We start from the raw sequence: 20,988 nt of genomic DNA on the forward strand, positions 1-20,988 counted from the left end.
AGGTTGTCTACAAATATACAAAGGCAAAATCCAAGATCTGGGGCGCTGGGGATGGAGCTCAGTTGGTAGAGGGCTTCCCTTGCATGAGCAAGGCCCTGGGTTCAATCCCCAGCACCCCACACACACTCACCAAAAAAAAAAAAAAAGAAAGAAAATCCCTGACCTGGGACTTCCCCCTGCCACTGGACCCCAGGGTGCTGCCCTTGGGACTGCCCATGGTCGATGGTCACAGGATAGGACACAGGAAGAGTGAGCAGGGGTCAGCATCCTCTGGGTGTTTACTGGGGCAGGCGAGAGGTGGGCTGGGTGTGAGTTGGGTGTTGGACATCTGAGGTGCGTTTGGGACATTCAAGTTGGACACGTGGATCTGGAGCCTTCTGGAAGTAGCTGGTAATTAGAACCGTGTGTGTGCAGGAGCTTGTCGGGGACAGGGAGTGACGCTCTGAGGACCGGGTCTGCAGAGGCCTGGGTGTGGCTGCCGAGGGAGGGAACCACTCCAGAAAGGCCACCCGAGGCGAACAACCACGACTGAGGAGCGCCTTGGGACTGGTGACACAGGTGACCTTAGCAGGAGCCCTCTCCCCGAGCACTCAAGGATGGAAGATGGCAGCTGGCGCACAGAGCCCATGGGGCTCACTTCCTGCTTGATGTAGGACGGTTGGGGTCCGGACCTTTCCTTGCTGACCTCCCCGAACTGCCACCAGAGAAGGCTAGGCTGACAGGTTAAGGTCAGTCCCAGGGTTGGAGGTTGTGACCTGGGACAAAAGCAGTTGGCAGGTTCCAGACAAATCCCTGGGTCCAGGATGGGACAGGTTGTGTCAAAGAATGAGGGACCATGGGGGTGGGTGTTAGCTGAGGAAGCCAGTAGTCAGGCAGGTAGTGACTTCAGGCCTCAAGTTCAGGAGAGGCCGGGGCTGGAGGCCAACACCTGCTGGTGTCCTGTGGGGTGTGTGGAAGCCGAGGGAGGACCCAGGGCCCTGCTCAAGCTGTGGACAGTGGCAGCAGGAAAGAGGTAGCAGATGAGGGCGGCAAGCAGCTGAGAGGATGAGAGCCGTGCAGAAGAGACCAGGACTCGCTTCTGTTCTGTTCTGCTTTATTACAACCCTGTCCTGTGTTCCAGAATGATGGCTCTTTAACACGCCACCGGAAACATTCCCACAGTGGATCCTGTTAACATTCAAAAGTCTCCCCATTTCTTTCTCAGCACATTAAATCAAAACGGGGGAAAATCTTTTTTTAAAAAGTCAATAGGTTTAGCCCATCCCAGGAAAAGCACCTTTACAATAGGAAAACTAAATGCGTCAGGAATCTGACCAAATACACAAAGCAGCAGGTACGATTCCTGAAGGAATGACTCCCAAAGGAACATAAATAGATCCCCCCAAAGTATATATATTTCACGAGCGTGTACATATATATTAAAAGAAATTTGGTTTTTAACCACCCCCCAAATTATCCAGAAATCAACATCCCACCTGAGATGGGGGAAGCCGGGTGCTGCAGCCATACCACAAGCCAAGCAGGCACCTCTGTGCACAGGCCTCCCCCACCCCTACGCTCGCTCCTGGGACAGGGCTGGGGCACCTCTGCACCCATGGCCCAGGCCCAGCAGATCCAGTGTTTGTAGAAATTGAGCTAGGAAGGCTGGTCCCTGGGTGGCCTGGGGACCCCAGAACCAACTGGAGGAGGGAACAAATGCCCAGGCCCCGCACAACCAGACCTGAGGGCATGGCCCTGGGGCAAAGGAAATGCTGGACCCCAGGGGCAGCCCTCCAGGTCCTTGTACTTGACCAGTCTGGGCTGTTCCCAGGATCCAATGGCCTTGGGGAGTCGTTTCCAGACCCACCAGGGATTAGCCTGTGAACCTGCTGTGTGTGTGTGCATGCGCACATGCACATTTTTTAACGGAAGTCAATGGTTTGCACAGGAGTGTTCTACCAGGGTCCACTCGAATAGTGTCTGCTCTGGGCCAGGTCGGTTTAGTGTCTGCTCTGGGCCAGGTCGGATTTGTCACTGCTTTCTAAGTGGCCCCCATGCTAAGTGGATCTGTTCAAAAGCCACCAGCAGCCGGCAGGAAGCTCCAGGTATAGAAGACGTGTTACACACCTGGCGGTCATCCCCTTGGGGCTTGGCACAGTGTTCAGGAAACAAACGGGACAATGGCGTGGGGACCCCTTCCTCCTCCACCCTCTCCCAGCACCGCAGGCAGCCAGCCAGGAGAACGGCCTCGGGATCAGAAGGCGCCTCAGCAGTCTGAGATTCGGGAGCTGTTGGCCCACCAGACCAGTCACACGCAGCCGTACTCATACCACACCGTCTGTGGGTCCCCACCCGGCTCCGGGGACGCCGGTGCGCTCCTGGAGCTGCCCCCTCGACTGAGGTCCTCGGGGCCCCGGCTGCCGTGAGGAGCTGAGTCAGGGGACCTCCCAGGGCTCTTGGCTGGGAGCCCCTCATTATAGCCCTGCCCTGGAGCCCCATCTCCCTCTGAGCCGCTGAGCCCTGCCCGGACAGGGGCGATGGTGGCCACCTCCCCTGAATGGGGGGACATTTTGGGTTTGGTCCTGGCAGTTGGGGTGGCAATAGGTGAGAAGTGCTGCAGCTGGGAGCTACTGCCACTGCCACCTCCCATGGCAATGGCTGGCGCTGTGGCGGACTGCTGCAGGGGGGCCAGCCTCTCCTCCTTTGGAGGAGCCAGTGAGAAGCGCCTCATGTCCAGTGGCCGGCTACGGGGGCCTGAGACCTGCAGTGGGGTCCGCTCCCGCGCCAGGCTGTGGGAGCTGGGGGGTGCGGGGCTGTGCAGGCTGTGGCTGCCTGTCTCTCTGCCCCCCGAGGCCTCGAGACCCCCCGCCTTCTGAGGGACTCTGGCTTGCAGGCCTCTGGCCCGCTGGCCCGCAGAAGGTCAGCTGAGGCCAAGCTGAAGGCGCGGCTCAGGGACGCACTCCGGCTGGCAGATGTGTGGGAGGTGCAGGATGCGGCGGCCTGCCGGGGTCTGCCCAGGGACAGGCTCTGGGGAGGCTGGGCCTGTCTGGGGGGTGTACTGGCCGGGGCTTCCGCCTCAGCTGGCCTAAAGTTTGGCTTCATGTAATGTCCAGGCTTCGGCTGCTTCCCCTCGGGGGTGCCAATGGCCATCTTGATTGGGGCCACATGGCTGACGGGCATCTTGGCCCCTTCCTTCCTGGCAGGTGGTCCCGGCAGGCTTCTGATGGCCACAAAATTATTGGCTGTTCGGAAGTAGTCTCTTAGCAGGAAGTCATCCGGGCAACCGGGAGGAGCGTCCTGCAGAGGAGAAAGGCGTGGAGAGGTGGGATGGGGGCCGCTGGGTCCTCAGAGCCAGGATGTGCCCTGGAGTCCACTCAGCAGGAACGAGGTCTCCCACTCAGGCTGGGCTTCCTCAGGACCCGCTCCCAGAAAGGGTCAGGACGGTCAGGCCTTGGGGCATCCCTGGGCAAAGAACCCCAGAGGCTCCAGGCAGCCCCCAGCCTTGCAGCTAAGAATGCTGATCCAGAGGGGACGAGGACCTCGCGCACAGCCAGCCCCACCACCGCCTGCTGCTCCCATCTGTCTCCTTTCTCTGCCCTGCAGAGTAGGTACTGGGCGGGGGGGAGTGTGACGGAATTCCCTGTCACTCCAGCAGGCCCAGAGATGTCACAAGGACATTCCCCAGGCTGAGAAAGGGAGACAGAGGGGGCAGGAGGAGGCCAGAGGGGATAGCCAGGCTGCCCAGGCAGGAAGGTACACAGGACAGCCCAGCCTGAGGCTGCCCAGTAACCCGCTGCCCAGGCAGAGCAGCTGCCACTCGGGCTTGGCCTCCTTTGCCACCCACCGTTTAGCAGGCAGAGCCACTGGAGGCAGAGGCCTGTGACTCTGGGTCACTGCAGCCTTCTGCCCACTCCTCTCAGCCTGGCACAAGCAGCCAAGTAAGGTTTGCCTGGAGGCTGGTGGACACAGGAAGAGGAGGAAGGGGACGTGAGGGTCAGCACCGGCCTGCTGTGCCAATCTGGAGGCAGGTCAGCAGCTCAGGAGACACCTGCACCCGCCAACAACCCCGGCCCCATGAAAACACCTGCCACACAGCCGGACAGCGATGTGCTCCGTCGTGTTATGTCACAGGTCCTGGGTGAGTGTCCAGTGAGACCTGCTTATTAATATCCTAAGGTGCCATGTATCACCCATGGTGGCCAGCGCTGTTCTGGGAGCTGCGTGTGTATCTGCCAAAATGCTCACTGCATTCTCTGCAGCCTGGCAGGGCCGCGCAGTGCGTACTGGGCTACCTGTGGCTGGCCAGGCAGTGGCGGTGGAGGTCAGCACTATGCAGCCAGAGCGCAGCTGGCTGGGGGTGGAGGCCCCAGGCTGCCGGCTCCAGGGCCTCTCCCCACACCTGCCACTCCTCTCTGCGAGCCGCTGCTCTCCTTAGAGATCGACTCATGATAACTGCGCGTTCTCAGGGACAGTGTGATAATTCAGGACACATATCCAACGTGTGACTCAAACCAGGGAGGTGCACGTTTCCACCTCCTCATACGCTATTGTGTTTGGAGCCCTCAAACTCCTCTCCTAGGTCTTCACAAACACACTGTGCAGTCACCCTTGGGTGCTGGGGAGCATGAGGACCGACTCCTCTCATCTCTTTGGCTCTTGTCACCTGCTATCTGGCCGCCCTCTGGTGCCCGCCAGCATTTACATTTCTAGACAATACCAGCCTTCACGGCTTCCACAAATAAGCAAGAACACGCAGCACGTGTCTATGTTGTCACGCTTCTGAGTGTGACACCACCTTCAGGAGACCACGCTCGCCGGCCCCCCAGGGAGCCTCATCCTGAAGCACCTGCTCTCACCATCAGTGACACTTGGGGAGCAGAGGCAGGGTGGAGTCCCTTTCCGTGACTTCTCCAGGTGGGGAGGCCGCTGTCTGCACAGGGCCCTGCTTGTGGAGGGCCAAGCATCAGACTCTAACAGATGCTGCTGCAGGGAGACTGTGCCGTCTCCTTTAAGCTGAAAAGGGACAAGTGCTACCACAGAGCACGGGGACTGGTCTGAGCTGATCAGGAGGGAGCTCAGAACCACCCCCCCCCCCCGACCCAAGATCTGCAAAGGGAAGGAAGCATGGCAGGACGGGACAGAGGATCGGGACTCTCTGGGCCGCTCTTATTCAACCCGCCAGGCTGGTGTGCTCACGCGGTGGGACCCGGACAGCAGCACAGCATCATCCGCAATTTACTAAGGACACACAGCTTCGGTGCTACCTCAGACTGACAGAAACCCAGGGGCTGGCCTGTGTCTGGCAGGCCCACCGTGCACTTCCGAGGCACACTCCTGCCTGAGGATCACCCCACGGACCGTGGGCCCCAAAGGCAGGGATGCTGTCTTAGCTTGGTCTCTGGCTCCTTGCAGACTGAGCCCTGGGTAGACAGAAACAGGAGCAAAGGGAGAACAGGGATCGTGTCTTTTGCCTCCAGTCTCTGCCTCCTGCAAGGAGAGGCACTGAGCAGGTGGACGCTGCCAGCTGCCGGGAGCTGGCTGGCTTTGCTTTAAGGGCAGGCACCATGCATGCTGCCCTGCACACAGGAGGTGCTCAATAAACACCCGCCAGGCAAACGTTTATGTTCCCTGTGCTACTGGGCCACGTTCACCTAAATCAGAGAGCTAGACCAGCCCAATTAGGTGGAAAGACTGAAATACTAAGTCTTCAACAGGTCTCAATGACAAGACAGGGTACTCTTTCACTCAGTGACCCAGGTGCTCTTCTAGGGCTGATCCGTCACTGAGTTCAGACAGAGCACATCCAACACGCAAAAGCTACATGCAGGGACACTGGAAAGGTGACAGAGAAGGGTCTGTCTGCAAGTGGAGTTCAGGAGGAGTACCAGTACGGGGGTCAGCACCTGGAGCCACATGCCCAAGTCAGCTTGCCACTCATTTTCACACAGCCTGGAGCTGAGAATAGTTTTTACGTTTCTAAATGATTGAACAAAAATATTAAGGAGAAAGCTAGCTAGGACTGCAAGTTCATAGTCAACTCCAGCAATTTGGTGAGGCCCTGTCTCAAAAAATAAAAAAAATTATAAAGGGCTGGGGATGAAGCTCAGTGGTAGAGCACCCAGTACTGCTCTTAAAAAAAAAAAAAAAAAAAAGGAAAGGAAAGGAAGAAAAGTCATTTTATAACGAGAAAATCACATGAAATTCCAAATGCAGTGTCCTTAAGACAAGTTCTGTCTGATGGCAGGCCTAGTCACCGACACTGGCCAGTGTCTACTTCTCTATGGTGACAGAGCTGAGTGGCTGCAACTGAACTACGTGATCCAGAAAGTCTAAAGTATTTACCCTCTGCCACCTGCTGCTGGGGACACAGGTAAGCAGGTGCTGGGAGCCATGCCATGACCCCTGGCAGGACGTCCTGACCAGCAATGGGGTGCTGGCCCCAGGCCGTGAGCCCACTTCAAGCCTGGGGGAAAGCAGCACCTGCTGTCTGGGTACCGTGGGCAGCTCCTAGTGACCTGCCGGCTCCTGCCACAGCCAGGCCAGTCCTGAATAAGGCCTTACACCCCCCATGCCCCCCGTCCTGAGCGAGCGGAGTGAGGGGCAGCCCCGGCCGCCTACAGCCCTGCCTGGCACTCACGTGGCTCGGGGAGCTGCGGCTGCTCTCCTCCAAAAATTCCTCCAAGGTGACCATCTCGCTGCTCGGGGAGGCCGAGTGGGGCCGCATTCCCGTGTGGGGGGAGGCTGTGCCCCTCTTCTGGGCACCCTCCTGGAGGAGAGGCCCGTTCCGGGGCAGGGGGTTCTCATGGCGGCCCAGGGCACTGCGTCCTGGAGCACCAGCCTCCCGGGGCAGCGTGGCCGGGTCCCTGCTGGGGATCAGGTCTTCACTGCTGAAGCTCTCGGACCGGCCATGGAGCTGGTCGGAGGAACCTGGGCAGGGAACAGAGGGGCACATGTCAGTCCCAACTGGCACCGTGCTTCCTCTGGCTCACTTAAAACCCATGAGGAAACCCTGCCCAAGCCAGGTATGGTGGCAGCACACCTGTAATCCCACTGGCTCAGGAGGCTGAGGCAGGAGGATCCAGAGTTCAAAGCCAGCCTCAGCAACTTAGTAAGGCCCTCAGCAACTCAGCAAGACCCTGTCTCAAAATAAAATGTAAAAAATATAAAAAAAGAGCCCTGTGGCTCAGGAGTTGAGTACTGCTGGGTTTAATACCCAGTACCAAGAAGAAAGAAAAAAAAAAGAACCCTGCCCAAGGCTCACCCCCACCCTGCTATAAAGGACCTTTTAGAATCCTCTAGGGCTTTACTTTAGCTTTAAAGACAAATTAACATGAGATAAAAGTAAAATTTCCACTGAAGTTTAAATTTAAAAAAATTTATATACATACATATATGCATGTATGTGTATATTTTTAAATTCCATCTCCTGGGACTACTGACAGTATCCTTTCTGAGTGTCAACTGTACACTACAATCAACCCAGTGCAAAAATATCGAACACTTCACAAATTTGCATGTTGTCCTTGTAGAGGGCCACGTAATCTCCTGGCAGAAGCAGCCAGCAAACTCTAAATTACTAATACCCATAATACTCGCTGGCTGTCATGCACTCACATGTTAAAAGTTCATTAACCCCCCCGCCCAGGGGCTCTTCTAGGGCTGATCATGTAGAAGCTAAGAAGAAAAATGTCTTGAAGGAAAGAGGGCGCACCCATCCCCATCTCACTGAGGGGACTTGCCCATGTCCATGGAGCAGGTCAGAGCGAGAAGGACCTGAATCCAAACCTCTTCAAACTCTCTAGCCTGTGCTAGAAACTGCATTTTGTGGCCATGAACACATAAGGATGTGCCTGAAAGCCCCGCTAGCTGCGTACCCGTAAGAATGTCACGAGCCGGAGACACCCATCTACACAGGCGCTCGGCAGGCAGGGCCTTACCTTTGAGGCTCGGAGGTGAGCTGTTGCTGGATGTGTTCCTGCTGCTCTCCAAGCTGCCTGGTCGTGACGCTGAGGGAAAGAGCAGTGCTCAGCATAAAGGGCCGAGGGCCAGGGGGACCCAAGGCCAGCCACCTCACGTGAGAAGAACGTGCAACCAAAGCTCAGCCCGGAGAGAGACAGCTCTGACAACCGGCCTTTACCCCGTCTAGGGCTGCAGTTTGGAATGGCAGTAATGACGGAGGAAATTCAGAGCCCCAGTCTAGAAGCAGAACAACCAAGGGCTGCGCAGGGCTGCCGGGTCACATGTGTGACAGTGTGTCCCTGCAGGCGACAAACGGGGTGAGGGTGCTGGGACCGCAGGATGAAAAGGAGCCATCTGTCCTCCTGGGTGGGGGCTATTCCTTGGTGTCCCTGCCCCCAATTTACATGTCCCAGAGGGGAAATTGAGACTGACGTGACAAGCGTGGAGGCAGCCGGCCCCCTGGTGGCTGTGGCGCTGCCCTGCTGCAGACCCGCAGGAAGGCTGGCTCCATCCCCTGCGGAGGGTGAGCCACCCCCGAGGGCCTCTCCTGCCAGGCTCTCCCGGAAGCCTGCCCTGTATCAGAATATCGCATGAGAAGACACCTCTTCCACTGGACTCAACCCCTGGGGGGACAGGGACAGTGTTTCTGTCATCTCTGCAACCCCTCAGCACACAGCAGATGCTAAGCTGACCTGGGCAAGAGGCCCTGTGCTTGTGGTCCCCACAGAGAGTCTGCTCTGGCTTCCTGGGTCTACAGGGCTCCCAGTTCCCAAGTACTGATGAGCCCTGCAGGCATCTGGGAGGGACCCGAGAGCACATGGCATCTGGGCACAGGCCAGAAAGATGGTTCAGGAATAGCAAATAGCAAAGTCAATCCCCTCTGGGGAGGGAAAATCTGAAATAAACAAATACACACGTCTTTAAAAAGGTGGGACGTTTTGCTACGAGAAACAGAAACCAACCGGCTGGGCACGCACCGTGGTTTACTCAAGTGCTGCCGCAAATCCCTCCTGTCCTGAAGACAGGAGCTGGTGCTCAGCCACCAGTCACAAGTCTGGGTACTTGGGGAGATGTCCTGCTGTACGGTCCCCGCCTGGTGTGAAGGCAGAGGGCTCCAGGGACCAGGTCTCCTCACAGAGCCTGTCTGCTCACAGAAGACACGAGGCCTCCCTGTTGTGCGCTGCAGCCACAGCATAGGTGTTAGGGTGGGGTGGGGTGCCGTGTGCCCTGGGTGCAAGAGGCAAGCTGAATGCCCGTGAACTAACTTACTGAGCGTTTTTTTTTTTTTTTTAAAGGATTATTTCCCCACTCTTGCAAAGTTACTTTTCAAAAACTGAGGACTGCAGTTAGAATGGCAATCATGGGGAATCACTCCTGGCGGGTGGGGAATCACCCTCTCGTGCTCTCAGTGGGATGGGTGCTCTGGAGAGCCATGTGGAGCTTCCTCCAGGACTAGAAATGGAGCTACCGTCTGACCCAACTACAGTGTTGCCTGCGTACCAATGCTTCTGCAGGCGATTCACAATAGCCAAGTTATGGAACCAGCCTGGTGCCCGTCAACAGACAGCTGGATAAAGAAATATGGCGTGGGGCTGGGGTGGTGGCTCAGTGGTAGAACACCTGCCTAGCATGTGCAAGGCATTGGGTTCGATTCTCAGCACCGCATAAAAATAAATTAAAAAAAAAAAAAAGAAAATACGCGTGTATACACAGTGGCGTTCTACTGAGCCACAGTGAAAAATGAAATTGCCATTCGCTGGTGAAGAGATGGACCTGGCCATCATCGTGTTAAGTAAAATAAGCCTGACTCAGAAGGTCAAGGGTCAAATGTTTTCTCTCATATCTGAAAGGCAGAGAGAGAAAAGATAAAAACAAAAGAAGGGATCTCTGGAAAACAGAAGGGAGACCAGTAGACTAGAGGAAGGGGATCAAGAGGGAGGGACTGAGGAAAGAAGGCTACCAGGTTATTCTATGTCCACATGTGAACACACCATGAATCCCGCTTAGTAACTATAACAACACTAACAGTAACAGAAGGAGACCAGAGTAGAGCCAGGTGATGGGGGAGGAGAGCGGAGAGGGGAGGGGGAGGAAGGGTCCCGGGGAAGGAGACCGATCACATCGCCTGCATGTATAACTTCAGCACAATGAATCTGTCATGTAGATTACAATGCACCAACAAACAAAGAGAAGAAAATCCCTAAATAAAGAGTCCATGTTAAATAAAAGGCTTGAGGACTTGGTCTGTGGCACTTGCTTAGCATGGCCGGGGGAGCCCTGGCTTCCATCCCCAGCACTGGGGACGGGAGAGAAAACTCAGAAACGAGCCAAGCAGCTTGTCAATCGGAGAAGCCTGGGATCACCTGCTGCTTTCCCTCCTGAGAAACGTGCACCATCCTCAACCACAGGACATGTGCTGCCAACGTCTTCTAGGACTTACTACAACTTGGAGCACCCCGGGCACGGAAAGCCCAAGCAAGGACAGAGAGGCCTTCCCAAATGGACACTCTGGGCGCCACCACCAGAACCTTCTGCCACACCTGCAGGGAGCGTCAGCACCCCGAGAGCTGGCACGTCAGGGAGGCGGTGCCGTCCCCATGGCTGGACAAGTGTAAACACAGCTCAGGCCCCAGGCAGGGCAGAGGACGGGAGCCCGGAAGATATGGTAACAGGAGCTGACCACAGCTGCAGGGGCAGGCTGGTTCCCTGGAGAGTGAGCCCCATCCCACTCCACGGTCACCTCTCTACACGCTGATGCCACCCGACTTAGTGTGAAGGAAAAGTCCGACTGACAGAAACCTCAGAACCCACACTGACGGGCTCTGGCCACGCGGTCACTCACCATGCTGCCTGGGCTGGGTGCACTGGAGCTCCGGAGGTGGGTCGCAGAGGTTGTCATCTGAATTACAGCCTGAAAAACACAGCTGGTGAGTTGGGGTTCAGAATGCCCAACCAGCCACAGGCAAGCCCCGGCCCTCTGCTGGAGGGCCAGCTCTGACCTCTGTCTGGCACCTGAGTCGTGGCTATGTCCAGGGATGAGGCGGGGAGGGTGGACTGTGCCTTGGGTCCTGCCTCTTCTAGCCCTCCCCTTATTTCTCCAGCCAGGAAGAGAAGACACTGACACTCCTGACTCCTGCCCAATATTAACTTAGATCAAACTTCTGCCTGGGAAACGCCTGGGACCCCCAAACAAAAGGGGGGGTCTGGCCTAAGAACACGGTAACACATCTGGGGGGAGGGACGGGTTCCCTGGAGGGTGAGGGCTCCTTGCACACACAGCACCTAACCAGATCCAGACCCAGGAACCGACCAGCCAGCAACCCACAACCAGTCCCTGAGGTCAGTGAGATGCTCTAGGCTTCAAGCCTGCTCGTTTCTGAGAACAGTCTGGACCCCCTCCAAAACAATGAGACGGTGTCCATTTTGAAAACAGTTACATGCCCACTGGCATCATATATCCAGAGTGTGAGGGTCCCTTCAATGTAGGGACCCTGTCTATGTTGCTTTTTGTTTATAGAACCACGGTTGTGCATGCCCAAGGCTTAAAGAGCTGTGTGACTGTTATTATTATGAAAAACTACCCTCCTAAGGCTGGGGATGTGGCTCAAGTGGTAGAGCGCTTGCCTAGCATGCGTGAGGCACTGGGTTCAACTCTCAGCACTACATAGAAACAAAATAAAAATATTGTGTTCACCTAAAGCTAAAAAATAAATACCTTAGAAAAAAGAAAAGAAAAACTATCTTCTTGCTCTCAGACTTCCAATCCCCCAGAAGCAATCACATTCAACTCCTTTAGCTATCTCTTTGGATATTTTCACCTCTTATAAGGATGTCTTTTTCAGCCTTAGACATTATCTTTTCTTTCCTGTTTGCATATTTTAAATTTTCTGATGCCTTTTCCCTCCCTGACTGCTCTTTTTCACAGCCTCCTGTTCTTGTTTCATGATGTAGTAACTTCTCTTATCTATGACTCTACCGATGCCAGGCATTTTAAAGTTGACCTCTCTGTGCTTCATGGCACTCCAGTTGCCTTTGGCACTGGTTTTGTTCTGTCTGGAGTTACAGGCTCTCCTCAGGTGTTCAGGGCATCCTGGAGCTTCCAGGAGCTTCACCTGGCAAGACTCGACTGAGTCATTTGGCTGGGAATCGTTCCAGCTGATGAGATCACTCTGCGCATTTTACTCTCACAACTGAATGTAAACACACACGCATCCAACAGCATCCCGGGAGGGAGTACAGCTGTAACCCTTCCCTGGCCGCACGGCTTTTAGTGTGGGGCACTTGCCCTCGACTGCGTCAAGAGACTTGCAGGGCAGAGCACCTCTCGTTCAACCTCTCGAGAAAACACCTCCAGACTCATCACACTGGAGGGGCAGTAGCTGCCTGATTTCTGTCCAAACCCTGCTCAGCTCTACTTCATCTCTCCCAGAGCCACGTGGTGCCCAGGGCCTGAACACTGGAAGCTTTCGACCCCTGGGCCTCCTGATGGTTGTTTGTCCAGTCCCTGGGCTGTGAGTAGGACAGAGCCTCTGACACCGTCTCCTCTGCTCACACCTCTTGGAGCCCCTCCTGTCTCTAGGCCAGGGTGTGAAGGCCCTGGGCCCCATGTCACCCTCGGGAGGGCCCACACTTACCTTTGGTGCGGCCTGGGTGCCGGGGGGTGGGAGTGGAGCTGGGAGGGGCTGCCGTGATGGCTGAGGCTGAGCAGGTCCGGGAGCCCAGCTCGGATGGCCAGGACTTCATGGCCGGGTCGGTGGAGGTTTCTGTGTGGTCAAGGCTGCCTCCGTGTGGGGACCCTCGCTTTGGTTTTAGATCCCCAGGGCCTTGAGCAGAAGAGGACATTGAGAAATGAGACCACAAAGCCCGTGCTAAGGCTGGGCAAGCACACTGAGGCCCGAAGCAGACGCAGTGGGGCACAAGGACCACAGAGACACAAGCTGGGCACCACCCCTCCCAGCTACTCTGGGCCTGCTGGGGACTCCACAAGGCCAGCGCTGGCTCTAGGTCGGCCAGGCCAGAAGGCTGGGAGAAACAGGGCACACTCAAGAGCAAATGCTGGCGGAGTCCAGAGTGGTAGCTCAGAGCACGTCTCCAGCCCCAGCTCCCAGCGGTCCCAGCAGCCCTCTGCTGAGGACCACTCCGGCCTGCAGCCAAAGCACAGGGACCCTTAGAATTTCACAAAGAAGTCTACTGCCAACCTCAGTCGTCTGCCTCCTGAAAAAAGCAGCCCTGAGCTCCCCGTGGTGAGGCAGACACGAGGAGACGCTCACCTCGTGTCTCGATTTTCAGCACTATTAATTTTTCTACCATGAACATATGCTCTTGTCAAAATTAAATATAATCATGCATTAGAATGTTTAAAAACAAAACAAAAACGAAGTGGGAGGGAGGGTGGGCGGTCCAGGTAGAGGGGAACACTAATGCCAGCGCAGCTTGGCATGCCACCCCCTCCCTGAGCCCCAGGCCACGAGTCATGTAGAGAGGCGGCCTCCCGGGCACACGGTCTGGGCTCACTGCAGTTCTGAGTGCCCAGGTCTGATCTGAAATCGGGGACAATTTGGGTTTTGAAAGATAACCTTGATGAGAAGCAAGATTCAAGTCTGGTGGGATGAAGCGGGAGAGGTCATCCTGTGGGAGAGGTGAAATGAGAGTCCAGAGCGGAGGTGGAGATGGACAGACAGCATGAGCGGCACACAGAGACAGCACGGTTCCAGGGCACGCGAGGAGGACAGGCAGCTCGGGTCCCCAGAGCGAGCTCCAGGAGGTGCAGCCAGGGGAACCAACCTGAGCGTTTTCACACTTGGGTGAACATTAGGGTCACCTTGTTTTCATGGTGACACCTGCTCTCCTTTACAGACAGTACTGACAACAACCTTTCAGGATAAATTTAACTTTGGAAACTGAATCAACTTAGGGGGGAAACACGTAGGCAAGCACACGGTGGGGATCTGGCCATGGCGAACATCATGAAGACGGCGCCAAGGTGGCTGAGCAGGGGAGCGCGGCAGTCCCGGCCTGGCAGCCAGCGTCTCCCCTGCCCTGTGGGATTCATGGCCAACACTCTTTCTGTCCACTTCTGCTTTAATTTCAGCCTCGGAGATGTCGGAGAATCGCAGCACGGGGGCCACGGACTTCACTCTGGGCTGGCGTCTGGCGGGGCAGAATCAATCCGAGGGTTCAAACTGCCTGAACAGACCATCGATCCTTCAAAGCACAGAACACAGCCCACAAGGGCCTGTTGGCAACGCCAACAACTCGCGTTCTGACACAGAAAGGGACAAAAGGGCAGCGGCTGTAAATTTAGCAGCTTAAAAAAAAGCCTTAGGAGACTTGTGGCTGGGCGTGTTTCAGGAAGCACAGGGACAAGCGGCCACCTCTGCTTCACACACAGGCGCGACACGGGCCTGCAGGTGCGAGAGCATGGACGTACAGGGCCACCCAACTTACTCAGCATGGACATCCGGCCCCAGGACACGAACACGCATGTCCGGAGGGTCCCCTAAAACTGTGCTGCTCTGAAGAAACGGTCCGGGGAGAATGGCAACTTGTCTTCTATTCTGAAATCAGAATCCGTGCTGGCTACTTTGGAACTGGGGTCAGGAGTAGGGTCCACTTAGAGGCCACGTGGCCCTTAGGTATGGCTTTTTGTTGTTTGAGTTTCAGAAATGAAGGAGGATACAGGATGCAGACACATGGTAAAGGGAGGGATTAGAAATCTCCAATGTCTGAGAAAGAGAGAGGCTCGTTAGGAGAGGATGGGATGTCGGAGGAGGACCAAAACCGCAGGCGTTTAGAGAGAGCCGGATGGGCCGCTGGAGACTTGTCTTTGTCTTTGCTTTTGCTTCTCAAAAAGGGACTCTTTTTGCGCTGAGCAGCTAAATGTCATCACCCGGATAACCCAGAGGAGGAAGGGGAAAAAAAAAGAACAAATGAAATGAACAATAATTACAAATGAATCTAAGTTAGCAAAATGTACCCAATGTATCAGAATCCTGTCCGACCTAGAGAAGGGGAACCGCAGGGAACTGTGTATGCTCTGACTCGGTTTAGTTAATTCAGGGGCTTCCCAATCCAGCCACGGACTCACTCGACGTGTGAGGCGAACTACACACTGCCGGAGGGGCCGGCGATTTAGACTGATGCTTCAATTCCAGTGTGTTTAACTATTAAATGAGAATGCGTGTTAATGTAGGAGCGGCCACTCCTCTTACTCATATGGTTTAATGACAGGGTCCACTGACAGCTCAGCTCACCTACAGCTCCTGTTCCCAAAGAGCTTGGAAACCTATAATGACAAGCTTCTCACCCACTGTCATGACACCGTCTACCTGCGGTACTCTCGATAGCATCTGCCCTCTAAAATCACCTCTGGGGGCAGAAGGAGTTTAGAAATAATAAAAACCTCTTTTGCATACCCAAGCCCTTTCATGCCAAGGAGAATCTTTTCTTTTCACGTCTCCTCTACATCCTCTACTCCGTGGCCTTTAGATTACAGTCTTCACAGAGCAGACAACTGCTCTGACTTGAACACATCTTAGGCTAACATGAACCAACCTGACCCATGGCTGATCTAGGACTGAAGCGGACAGCAGGACCTCCACGCTTTCTTTCCCCACAGCACCACCTGGTGGCCACAGCCCACACCACAGGAGAAGGGACCAACTGATTCTACATTGGAGGCCCTTTGGTATATGTATCCCTGCTGCCCAGCTCAGGGCTGGGCTCCAAGAGGAGCTCCCCAGTTTCTTTACTTAGCATCTTCAGGGAACAAAGCAAAGAAGGTAGCATGAACTCAGGTGCTGACAGGCCGGTGTGGATCTCTGCTGCAACACCAGCAAGAGGAACCTGGGCGAGCCTCCCTTTCTCAGCTCTGGAGAGGGGAAGTGATGGTGCCTACCTCATGAGTAGTCAGGCTTAAAGACAAGCATGCAGAGTCCCGAGAAAGACTCAAGTCACACGACTCCTGCTGGTGACCGTCACTGACAGCTCGTGCACAGGTTGGTTTAACTGTCTGGGCTGAGCAGTTTTTACTCTGGAAGTTTTTCTGACTTGATTAGACTGATTATAGTTAGTTCAACTTACAGAATAATGCAAGTTGGGATGACAACTGCTCCAAAATTTAACAGCCAATATGAAAATCTGAAACAACAGAGCCTCGCTAGGTAGCAGAAATGCGGAGTTCAGCATCACTCACAAGCTGGATGAGCCTTTTTTCTACTCTGCTCCCTGTAAAGAATGGATGGCTGGGACTGGGACTGGGGCTGGGGCTGGGGCTGGGGCTCAGTGGTAGAGCACTTGCCTAGCATGTGTGAGGCACTGGATTCAATTCTCAGCACCACACAAAAATAAATAAATAAATAGATAGATAAAACAAATGTATTGTGTCCATCTACAGCAAAAAATATCAGAAAAAAAAAAAAAAGAATGGATGGCTGGGCACAGTGGTGCATGCCTATAATCCCAGCAGCTATGGAGGCTGAGGTAGGAGGATCGCAAGTTTAAGGCCAAGTTGAAGCAACTTAGCAAGGTCATTAGCAACTTATTGAGACCCTATCTCAAAATAAAATACCCCTGGGGTTCAATCCCTGATACTAAAACAACAACAAAAACCAACAATGGGAACAAATCAGTCCTCACATGTGCACATTTACTTTCTGTATTTGAAAGTGACACAATTGGTTCCTGTAGTAGGGAAGGTGACTTCTGAAGAGCTTGTGCCCAAGTCACTCCCAGGGCACTTCACGCTGGTCCTCAGTGCTCTACTGTCAGCCCCTAAGAGCAGTGGGTTCCCAATATGACCTTAAGAAAGCCCTGTAGCCTTTGTGATGATTCAAATGACTCAGGGTGAGCCAGGCACAGAGGCATAGACCCATGATCCCAGAATCTCAGGAGGCTGAGGCAGGAGGATCACAAGTTTAGGGCCAGCCTGGGCTACTTAGTGAGACATTGTCTCAAAATAAAAAGGGATGAGGAACATGGTTCAGGGTAGACCTATATTCAATCCCAAGTGCAAAAGAAAAAATTCCTCAGGGAGGCCTGCCATAAATAATCCAACAAATACTTAAAAGTAAATTCGAAATTTTCGAAGTATCAGGTGACTTCTGCATCTAAGAGTATAAGACATATTCTTTCCTATGAAGTCAGGATACAACTTCAACAATGTCTTCAGGCAGTGACTGTGATAACACTGTCATTGCCAGAACCCATTTATCTTGCTCACATTTTCCTTTTTTTTTTTTTTTAATTGAACAAGAATATAATAAAACTAGGCTGGGGAAATAGCTCAGTTGGTAGAGTGCTTGCCTTGCATGCACAAGGCCCTGGGTTCAATCCCGAACACTACACACACACACACACACCACAATACAATAAAACTCCTGAGTGGGAAAGCACTGGACTATTGATGGCCAGTCATCGCCCCAAGCAGACTAAAGTAACCCTGCAGCTCAAGTGGCCTGGGCATTGATAAGACACAGCACATACAACCAGGAGTCCTGCTTTTATTTCAGAACCTGTGGCAAACTCTAAATGACAACCCTGAGGGAAGACTCACACTGGCTCCCTGGAAGGATGGGGGAAGGTCAGGCGGCAGAACAGACCCTCCTTTGAGGGCTTGCTGAAGCTCCTGGGCACGTGGGGAATGTGCTACACATACCTGGGAAGTCCTACGGAAGGTGGTTGTTAGATGCCCTGACCTGTGCGAGGGCCCTCCCACCTGCCCACTCTGGCTCTATGGCACTTTCTTGAGGATCAACTCTGGATTCAAACACCTACCACGGCCTGCGTGACGAAGACACTTCTCTTTCTGAAGTGCTACTGGACACTACAGCCACAGGGAGCCCTGGGTTTCTACCTCCTGCTCAGTTCGTGACAGGCCTATGCAGGAGGCACCCGTGCACACCCACCCCCTCCCGCTCACCCTGGGGGGTTGGGATGAATCTCGAGGACATGCCCCGCACCCCGACTGCAGCCGGTGGGGCCACCCTACCTTTGACCACAGTCCCGTTGTGGGTGTCATGCTCTTCTGCACAGTTCAGGCGCATTGGGGGGGTGTTGGGGTTCTCTGGCCGTGACCCGAGAGGCTGAGAAGGGGGTGGCGAGGCAGGGTCTGACCCTGAGGACTCCAGCTGCAAGGGAGGGCTGTCTGTGGTTGACTTCAACCGTTCTCTGGAACCTTCTTTCTTTGGTTTGATGAGTTTGACTAAGGCTTTGGCTCCAATCCAGTGGTTCTTCCTGATGAGAAGAAGATCTTTAGAAAGCACAACCAATTCTCCACACCCCTGGCTGGTCACCAGGTTCCCTAACGTGAGCTGGGATTTCCATCATCAGCCTAAGTAATTCAGCTGTTAATTTGGGGTTCACGATGATGGCACTGGGGATGGCTGGGGCTCAGCAGTAGAAGGCTTGCCTGGCATATCTGAGGCCCCGAGTTCCATCACAGCCAAAAAAAAAAAAACCAATAAAGAATATCATGATCACTTTTGGGACTTGGAGCCCGGTTCTCATCAGATGCAGGCTGGGTGACGTCAGGAGAAATCCATGCTAGTCTCCCAGGAAGAAAGACGTCACGTGAAGCCCCTGGCTCCTGCCTCACTGTGCAACATGGAGGAGGCAGGACTGTGCTAAGCCAGCTGTCAAAAAGCCACTTTCAGGAATATTTTCTGCTCAAGTTAGTAAAGGAAATAAGCTGCATCCCTGACCACCCCCTGCACAGTGCAAGCAGGACCAGGACCTAGGGCAGAGGGCGTCTGAACTAGAACCAGCACATTTACACGGTAAGGGGGATGCTGCAGCTGGCGAGAAGGCCAAGGCCCGCGGGGGAACACCGAGAACCACCCTCCGTTCCCACAGCCACAGTGACTCCTCCGCCTCTCCCGCCTCAGTTCCATGTCTGCCTAACAAATGACTGAGACAGGTTCTGAAACTCTATGGTGTCAACAGAGACCCTTGAGGGATTCGTGGTGACTTCAACTTGAAGGTGGGGCTGGGCCCGGATAATCCAAAGGAAGCGCTCCTGAGCTCAGGCCAGGGACAGTGGAAGGACTGCTAGACAGAGGTGGCAGGCTCCTGGGCTGGGCCAGGCCCCACCGCGAGCTGCTGCTCACGGAGGTTCTGAGCATCCAGAGGGTTTGTCACCACGTTTGCACACTGTGGGGCGCAGCCAGGGCCCTGCCTGCGTCTTTCCCAACACAGGTGCTGTCCGGGCAGGTTAAATGTTGAGCCCACAGACCCTGACTCCTAGAAGGGCTATGGCTAAGTCAAGCTCGTGCCTCCTGAGGACCAGCTGGTGCTGGCCATCCCCACAGGACAAGCGGGAGTACCCAGGGTGGGGACGAAGGACGTCCTAACTCCTCTGACACGGGGGGTCTGCATGCAGGAGGCCTGCTGGGGGGTGAGGGGGCCTTCAAATGGGGCTCTCTTGGGAGCTCCCGGTTCCCTCGACTCGTGGAAACATCCGCTGTGCTGCCAAATCTCACATCAACTCACTTCTTTGGAGCAGGGTCATAGAACTTGTACTGATCCATGATTTTTTCTTCCAGTTTTTCCTTATGTCTCCGTAAGGCATTTAATTTGTCTCTGTGGACAGAAAGGAAAGAAAAGCTCTCGATTCACAGAACGAGTGAACGTACTCTCAGCCCACACCAGGCAGAGGCCACGTGTCTGAGGTTCAGACACGAAGGTCTCAACACCACTGCTGAGTGCAGATCACGGGACAGAAGCACCTGCCACAGGCTCAGGGAGCCTGGCCACCCTGTGGCCACCCCAGGGTCCAGCTGTGAGCAAGCTCGAGGGGAAAAACCTCCAGCCATCTGAACAGTCCTGCTCAGAAGGACTCGCAGGCAGGCCAGCTCAGGTGGGATGATGGGCACTCCTGAGGGTGGGGCATATCTACAAGACCTGGGCACTAGGTCAGAAAGTCGGGCAGGGCTGGGTTTGGCTCCGTGGTAGAGCGCTGGCCTGGCATGTGTAGGGCACTGGGTTCAATCCTCAGCACCGCATATAAATAACTAAAATAAAGGTTCTTTGACAACTAAAAAGAATGGATGAAAAAAAAAAAAGAAAAAAGGTCAGCAGAACCAGACCTCTGCCCCGGACCATTCAGGGGTGCCGGCTGGACAGAGCTGCAAAGGCAGAGGGAATGAGGGGCCCGCGGCAGGCCTGGGGCCCCCAGGTAGCCGGCTCCTGCAGATCACTGCCACGGGACACAAACCCAGGTCTGACGGGGTGACCCAAGCCAGGAGATGAAGCAGAATCACCCGATTTCCACATAAGAAACCAATTCACATTTTCAAAATCAAAACAGGGCCAGAGACGACACCTGAATCCCAGCTGTTAACAGCAACTCTGCTCACCGGGGAGCCCAGGATGCTTCTTATAGCCTAGAAGCCTCCTGCATGGACAGTTCAGACTCCTGGTTTCCTTATTTGAAAAGAGGCCTGAAATGGGAGGTGACCACTCAGGCTTGTTCGTTCGAGGCTGCTGGGTCCCACCTGAGCCTTGGGATTTCCCAAGGAATCGCTGTGAAGTCACACTAGGGGAAAAGGGACCATGGGGCCTGGCCATCGGCTGTGCTGTGTCCCAGCTCTCGGCGCAACCCCTGGGCTGTCACTGTCCTCACAGCTGGCTACCTGGCTGGGCTGTGTCTGGCCCCAGGGTCACACACCCGTACCAGGCCTGGAGCAGGCTCCCGGCAGGAAATGGGCCAACCCAGGAGCCTAACGCAGACGCTCTCTATTGAGAAAACATCACCCAAGAATCCCCCAGGGACCAGGCTTCCAGGCCTTCTATTAGCACCCACCCAACCTCTGCTGGCAACTCCGACACGTGGATTATAGAGGATCGACTTCACGCCACTGTCATTTCTGCCCCCAAATTACAGTGTGGGTTTACAGACGAACCGTCTTTCAGTAGGTGGCAGACAGAGGAGTGGGGAGGACAGGAAGAGTGCTGTTACACCAGGGAGTGCTGGGACAGCACCTGGGGCAGTGACCACGTCCTCCCCAGGCACGTCTCTTCCTGCCCTCACCACGCTGGCTCTGGCACAGCAGG

General features: G+C 54.8%; 1 protein-coding gene across 1 annotated transcript in view; it reads right to left on the reverse strand.

Moving 5' to 3' along the window:
- Window positions 1–1,076: 1,076 nt before the first annotated feature.
- The window catches only part of Ccdc88c (coiled-coil domain containing 88C), a 114,054-nt gene continuing 94,142 nt past the window's right edge, over window positions 1,077–20,988 (reverse strand). The window contains 8 exon segments of the mRNA XM_048799205.1: window positions 1,077–2,859; window positions 2,862–3,276; window positions 6,617–6,906; window positions 7,917–7,985; window positions 10,781–10,849; window positions 12,573–12,761; window positions 17,927–18,171; window positions 19,426–19,515. Coding sequence (XP_048655162.1) covers window positions 2,288–2,859; window positions 2,862–3,276; window positions 6,617–6,906; window positions 7,917–7,985; window positions 10,781–10,849; window positions 12,573–12,761; window positions 17,927–18,171; window positions 19,426–19,515 — 1,939 coding nt within the window. The 3' untranslated portion in view covers window positions 1,077–2,287.

This window comes from Marmota marmota, unplaced genomic scaffold (genome assembly GCF_001458135.2).
Source record: "Marmota marmota marmota unplaced genomic scaffold, marMar, whole genome shotgun sequence".
NCBI classification, from domain to species: domain Eukaryota; kingdom Metazoa; phylum Chordata; class Mammalia; order Rodentia; family Sciuridae; genus Marmota; species Marmota marmota.